We start from the raw sequence: 7581 nt of genomic DNA, 5'->3' as shown, positions 1-7581 counted from the left end.
TAGTTGTTTGGCAGTCAGTGTTGACTGGGGATGTTGAAGTAACCATTGTTCCAGCATTCTTTGCATGTAACCTCTCTGACTAGGGTTACTTGAGTAGTAGCATTCCAACAGATCCATGTTTTCACCTCTCATCCATTTCCTCCGTCTTGTTCCAGTAGCCCATTTATATATATATATATAAGAAAAAAACTTGCATTTCATAAAAGAATGGTGTTAAATATTCCTCATGTAAGAACAGAACTCATCAGATTCAAAGGTAACAAAAATATGAATACCACTCCTGAAAATGTTCTTTTGAATGCATTACTGCACAACACTGGAAGATAAGATACTGAATGCTGAGAAGTACTGTATACAAACGTATCGCAAAAATTACTTTTAATAGGAAAAATGCTTTGAACAAGCAGCTGCAGACATCTGGATCACATAGCTGTAGAAAAAACTTACACTTTGGTCATGTCAGTTCCTGCTTCCCTCTCCAAAGTCTCATCACTGGCTTCTAGATTACCCGGGATCACCTTGTGCTGTTGAAAAGGTTACATACGACACACAGCATGCTACTTAGTTCAGCACAGTGATTAACTTACTATGTGGCACTTACACCTTGTTGGACCTGTTGTGTTTCTGTCATTAAACATGTTGTATGTATTCCAAAAAAATAGCACTGAATTATCATAAGGAAAAACTTGAAGACAAAATAAATTTAAATTTGTTCCCTATATTCTAAAAAAAAATTGAAAGAAAAAAGAAAAAGATTTGATGCAAGATATTAACCACACCAAACAACAGAAATGTGCCAACAACTGTATAAACCTTAAGCTTCTTAGGTTCTCTGTCCATTTTCTTTCAGGAAAATTAGTGAAATAAGAAAACATTTTAAATATACTTACATAATTGTATTTCTACTGATTTTTGTTTATTCGACTGTTCATACACCTTCATACATTACTTGTTTTCAAAGCAAACATACAGTGCCTATAAAAAGTATTCACCCTTGGATGTGTTATGCTTTTATTGATGTCATAAATCAATCATGGTCAATAAAAGTTGGCTTTCTTTAAAGAACATTTTTTAAGAAAAAAACCCTTATTCAATGTCAAAGTGAAATCATATTTCTACAAAGTAATACTAACTCATTAGAGTTTGTCTTGATTGTTTAATCGAGATTTAATCTGAGTTGTCATCAACAGTGGTTTCCTCTTTGCCTCTCTCCCTGAAAGCTCAGCCTGGTGAAGAACCTGGGTAACAGTTGTTGTAGCTCAGTCTGTCCCATCTCACCTGCTGAAGCTTGGAGCTCCTTCAGAGAGTCTCTCTCACTATTCTCCTTCTTCACAGTCACTCAGTTTGTGAGGATGGCCTACTCTTGGTAGATTTACACATGTCCGATATTCCTTTCATTTCCTGATGATGGATTCAACAGAACTCCTGGGGATGTTTAGAGCCTTGGAAATTCTTTTGTATCCATCCCCTGGGTTGTACTTTTCATGAATCTTTTCTCTGAGTTCAGTTTGGACTGTCACTTTAAAGAAGATTAACATTGATGCAGTCACTTAATTTAAATTACATATATTTATTTTGTTGTTATGACTCTTGACTCTGTAGAAACTATATTTCACTTTGACATTGAAGAAAGTTTTTTTGTAAAGTAGGCCAATTCATATTTATGACAGCAATAAAAACTTCTATGAGTATGAGCAAGAATAAATTAAAATTAAACATGTTAGATTAGGAAAAAAAAAAACAAACAGATCTCTTTACTATCCACAAAATGATTTACACAACATATAGACAAAATGTGTTACCTTTGCATGAAATTCTATTTTGAGGTGTAGGTATTTAGCAGATAATGCAACAATGTGGCCGTATCGATCATGCAGGTTTCCCTGTAAAAAAAGAAAACAGGTTACAGATAAGACCTTATGTACATCAACCCTTGCAAAATAGGTTTCTAAACAAAGACAAGTTTGGGTCAAAAAAATATAATACATGTATTTGAAACAATAAATATAAGACTGATGTTAAACAAAATCTTACACAAACCACTAAACATTCTGGTTGTGTTTTCACATTTTTGAAAATGAAGCTGTTGTGCAGTATCTTGGATTTTGACCAAAGTATGCCAAAGACATTTAAGACTTCAGAATATTTAACCAACAGGACCGATGTGGTCAGAGGGCCGTAAGAGGCTCATGTGGAACTTCTAGAATCTGAGTAAACACCCAGACAGGCTGAAGCTTGTTGTTCTTGTCTGAATCTGGTCAACTTTTCAGTAGGACAAACTCACCCACAGAGTGCCCATGTCTTTCATGTTGCGGCTGTATCTGTGAGAGTCTGAAACAGCCTGTGGATCAAACAAAGGTGAAGAAAGATACACATAACAACCAAAAGAAGAAACTGAGGAAGAGGAGGGCAAAATACAGAAGAAGATAGAGAGGTATATTTACATTTCTGTGTCCGTCCCTGAGCACTTTGTGCAGGAGGTAGCAAAACTTCCAGCTGACCATGGAGTTGCTGGACAGAGGCAGGTTCAGGACGTAGGACCAGAAGGTGGTGGCTCCCCCCTCCTTGTGAGTTCCCAAGATGATGTCTTCACAGCTGCTAAGGAAACTCTCAAACACTATTGAACAAGATGAACTAAGGCCAAAACAGCCCACACTGCTTCCTTTGACTTACAGACGGTTTTTGACTACAAAACCTAGTTCATAAAGGAATATATCTATACTTCTTTTTAGATTGAACCCATGTCCTTCAGGTTTAGGTCATCTAATCAAATCAGACCAGAAAGAGGTTTTTTTCTTGATCTCCCTGTATCTTAGCAGCAGTTCTACCATAAAAACCTGATTTACTCCAACAGTTTATGTTAACATGAGTCTGCTTCTTGATCTCAGGAAATTGCTGTGGCTTTAAGATGGGACAGCATTAAGAGTTAATTTTTTACCAAACTTCTACACAACAAAGAAACCAATTCTATTATTTTGTGTTGGGATTCACTGGAGTCAGTTCCATAAAAGTAGATGTGTTTTGCTCCTAAAATAACTAAAGTAACTAGAAAAATCACATTTTCTGTGAATCAGAAGTGCTGAATGATGTTGCTAAAATTTGCCGAAGAAGCTAAAACTGAGTTAAAACAAGCTGAAAGCAGCAGAATACTAAAGGTTAAAGAACAAAAGCTAGAAGCTAAAACCAGCAAAACAGTAAATAAATTAGCAAATGAGATGCTAAAGATATAAGAAAACACATTAGTAAAACAGATGCTAAAATTAGAATCAGCAGAATTTTCTCTAAAAGAAGCAGAAAAGTAGCTAAAAGCAAAAAGTAGCAGAAGAAGATAAAAACAGACCAGGTAGCTGAAACAGATTTGAAAGACAATAATGTTTTTGGAGCAATTTAAGAGATCTCAGTGTATTTCTACATTAGTTCTACACGTGTAGTTTCATTACAAAAACATTTGGAAGAAACTATAAAAAAGAAAACATGTTTTGTGAATGCTGATTCAGCGTTCACAGAACATGACCTTTTAGATTTAAAATTTATCTAAAAGAATTTTATGTTAGCAAGATAAATCAAATGTACTTTTACTTCCTCTTATTAGGAAATAACAGAATGCTAACAAGCAGTTAGCATCAAATCAGCATGCTAACAAATTGTTAGTATTTAACCAGCCTGTTAAAGTGTTAGCAGTAAATTAGCTTAGTGGTGACAGCTTAATGTTGTGCTTCCAGTTTTCATAACCATAAACATAATAAAAACAACATTTTCAGGAAGAAGTCAGCTTTTAATAGTATTTGTAGACAACCTGAAGAACATGACCAGTTTACCATTTGATGAAAAGATACTGCGCACATATTTTGCTTTGGGTGGGACTTCGGCCGAAGTGACGGATTTACTGATGCTCTGGAGCTAAAGGAAGTAAGAGGAAATTTGTTCAAACTGCCCAGTTATTTTTAATAAACTCAAAAAAGTTCACTTATAAAAACAGCATTGTAGCAAAAAAAAAAAAAGTACACAGTTAAAAAATGAAAAACTTCAATTTCAGTTGAACATTAAGGTTTCCAATCATCCCATAAAATGAGGAATCATCCCATGTCTGAAGCTAAAAAGAGTCATTCCTGTAAAAAGTGATTAGGAACACACTATGTTTCTTTTTTAAGATCTAGTACAAATCTGCATAGATGATAAATGAAACAAGTTAAACTGCAAATCCAGGGAGACTCTTTCACTCGTCTTAAGGTTGTTGGTTATGTTTCACGTCAGTGTAAACAGAATCTATCATGTAATCAAAAGTCATGATCTATGACCTATGTAGAGTGGCCAACTTTCAGAAACTGATATAATGAACAATGGCTGCACAGGGTGGTGTAAAGGGCGGGGGCGTGCTTTTGGTTGTGTTTAGTTGTCTTTAGTTGTGTGACAACAACGAAACATTTACAACATGGTTCTTTTAGCTTTAACGTCTCAGCTTCTTCAGCAATACCCACACTGCATTTTTGCAAAAAATCCAATTTCTTAGTATTCTCAGTGTTTGAAATCTGCAGTCACTTTTGTTGTTGTCCAGCAGACATAAAACAGTTTAAACAACAAACTCTTTAGTAGCTTTAATAAGTATACTTTTGAGTTCAACATCTTTCCCAGCAGAAAAAAAACCCCAAAACAAAACAACAAAAAACAGGAAAATCAGCTCTGATTAGGTCCTTTCATTAGATTGTTTCATTTATCATCTATAAAAAGATTAGCACTGGCTCTTAAGTGACAAAGTGTTTTCCTTATCATTCCAATAAGAATGCATTTTTTTGTTTGTTTGTTTCAAATACAAGACAATTTCTTATTTTAAAGAACAGCTTTTTTTAGAAAAAATAACAGCTGGCAGCCCCAGACCAATGAGAAGTAAAACCTAATGCCTTGCTAGGATAACGACAGTCTGACAAGAAAAAGGTCTCACGACCACAGCTTGCTAGCAAAACCAATTAAAAACTGTAAATAAGTCATATGCATGTCATATGTCAAGAAGACATCTCAAACAGCACTTTAACTTAACCAGAGCTAAAGAGTCATGAGATTTTCTCCCCACAGGGAAAGATGTTAAATACAGAAATATTCTTTGGTTAACTGAAGCTACTATGAAGTACAGAACATGTGGACAACAGCTTCTTTAAAGGTGAAACGAAATAAAAGTTTTTATGTTAAGACTGGTGTAGGACACTGAGGAAGTTACTATCACAGTGTTTATCAGTGAAAATGGAAGCAAAAGAAGCAAGTTTTATTAACAAGAGGACCGGTTAGAAAACACTTTTAGTCTGGAGTGATGCTGTCAGGAACTCGAGCCCCACATTTCACAAGGGGAACCTCTATGTTTTACAACGATGTCACACAGTCTGACAGCTAGAGGCTGCTGGTGCTGCTCAAACAGGCGGTGGTTCTTCTACTGAAGGTTTGGATTTCAGGTGGTCCTCTTCAAAATGTTAACTCCACAGTCAGTCACCGGACTGTGGGTTTTAATTTTTACCAGGAGCTAAACTAACCACATCTAACAAACTTTCTAAAGAATGACAGCTGTTGTAGTTTTGGGTCGGTTTACACAATTAATTGCAACACACTGAACCATTTCACCCCCACACTGTCTGTATTTGAAATTTACTGCCTTGTTCAAGTTCCTGTGTTTGGTGCAGGATGTGTCACACTTTCAAGTGATCATGGAATATGCCAAAGAAACCCAAATAATTTTTAAATAAGTGTAATTTTTTTTTAAATGAGAGACTCTGAAAACAAAAACTTTTTATAACTTTCTTTTGATTTATATTAGCTTCAAAACACTTTTCATTTCAACTTTAAAGTGAGAGCATGTTTCAGATACAAATTCTGAAAATAATAAAGTCAGGCAGCTTTGACAAAATCATTTGTTTACAAACTGGACATATAATGAAAGTAAATTGTTATGTTTAAGATGTGCTACTGTACACAGGGGGGATTTTTAAAAAATATTTATTTATTCTTTACATTACAGCAAGGCTTGGACATTAAACGGCTTTAAATGGCTTTTTACAATTGCAGTTGGTTACAATTGGAATTACAATTGGTCTGTTCTATTTTTATTATTTAAAATAAATATGTGGGGGTTTTGGGCTTTTGAGTTTTTTGGTTTGACCAAAAACAAAAATTTTCTGATTATATTCTCATACCTTCAAATTTGTATCACCACAAAATAATAATATGATTGATTCCTGTTTTGGTTTTCCTTTATGACAGCTAAGTATTATCTCAACAAAAACAGCCCAGCACTACCCCGTTCAGCCATTGTTCCTTATTTCAGTTTCTGAACATTGCCAACCACAGTTTAACTCAAATATTTAATTCTTCTAGTTTTGCTGTTAGGTTTAGCTTCCGATTACAGATTCTGGCACTACAGTTTTTAAAACCAGAACAAGCTAACAGTTAGTGAACAAATAAAAAGTCAACATAAATTCCTGTTTTATCTGAATAAATCTAAATCAAGTTTAAATATAGACTCACCTGTTGTTTACTGAACTGCTCTTTCTCTGCAGCCAAAGCCTTTTCTGTCTTATTTTCATTTTTAGTCTTTGATTTGCTCATGTTTCCTTAAAAACCAAACTGATTTTACTCCAGAATCCAGCTCAAACAAGAACAAAAAAAATCCTTCAGGTGTGTCAGGTGCACATCTCCACAGCTCTCCTGGTTCAACTTGATTTTCACTCGTCGCAGCAGTTTTTACAAAACAAGTTTCTTCTGCTGGATATAAAAATCGGATCAAAATTCCATGTAATGAGTCAATAAATGTCTGTCAGGAAGTACAAAATGCTACTAGTTTCACAGAGAAAACCTTTATGAAAGAGTGGCAAGAATTGTACATGGAAAGACAGCTCTCGACCGTTCTGGGAGTCAGCAGGTGAATGAGAAGGCAGTGAAACTGGAAAAACAATGAAAGGCCACGCCACCCATCAGCCCAGTACAACTGGTTTCACATCTCAGCCACTCCACACAATGCTATCATTAAAACAGCTTCAAACACTAAATATGTTCCTGTAGGAAACATTTACATTATATCATAGAACTGAACATACACAATATCACTGAGGTTGGAAAACATTTGACAGACTGTGGAGCCAACCAATTCAAGATGGCCACCACAGCTGTAAATAAAAAAATATCTATAACTCATATTTTGGTACGGTAGTAGCAAAAAGTCATTCCCACACATTCTTTGAGCTCTACACTTTGTGCATTTTGCTTGAAACTTTCAGAAAGAAGTTACCTTTGGAGTTAATTCAATTCAAGATGGCCACCACAGCTAAGCAACATTGTCCAGCACAAAAATGACTCAGTCAGATTTACAGATATTGAGCTAAAACTTGATGTGGTAGTAGCTGAGAATCATTTCCAACTTGACTCTGAAGGCTAAAAGATCATGCAAGATCAGGAATAATGTCATTTACAAGGTTTGACTAAAAACAACAAGTATCGTTTCTCAACATAAAATGATCTCAATCTAAACCTCTGGTATGAAAGGCGGTGGTTGATATGCATTCTATCAAGTAATGCTAGGCCTTTAACTATATACAAACATTT

General features: G+C 35.1%; 1 protein-coding gene across 2 annotated transcripts in view; it reads right to left on the bottom strand.

Moving 5' to 3' along the window:
- LOC108248166 (huntingtin-interacting protein 1-related protein) overlaps window positions 1-6895 on the bottom strand; it is a 33417-nt gene extending 26522 nt beyond the window's left edge. For both annotated transcript variants that reach the window (XM_037979545.1, XM_037979546.1), the window contains exons 1-6: window positions 6508-6895; window positions 3837-3900; window positions 2445-2587; window positions 2285-2341; window positions 1803-1883; window positions 448-524 (exon numbers count right to left, since the gene is read on the bottom strand). In XM_037979545.1, the coding sequence (XP_037835473.1) occupies window positions 448-524; window positions 1803-1883; window positions 2285-2341; window positions 2445-2587; window positions 3837-3900; window positions 6508-6588 (503 nt within the window). In that variant the 5' untranslated portion in view covers window positions 6589-6895. The remainder of the gene's footprint in view (window positions 1-447; window positions 525-1802; window positions 1884-2284; window positions 2342-2444; window positions 2588-3836; window positions 3901-6507) is intronic.
- Window positions 6896-7581: the final 686 nt, after the last annotated feature.

Source organism: Kryptolebias marmoratus, linkage group LG14 (assembly GCF_001649575.2).
Source record: "Kryptolebias marmoratus isolate JLee-2015 linkage group LG14, ASM164957v2, whole genome shotgun sequence".
In the NCBI taxonomy this organism is placed as follows: domain Eukaryota; kingdom Metazoa; phylum Chordata; class Actinopteri; order Cyprinodontiformes; family Rivulidae; genus Kryptolebias; species Kryptolebias marmoratus.
This window is presented reverse-complemented; position numbering and strand designations above follow the sequence as displayed.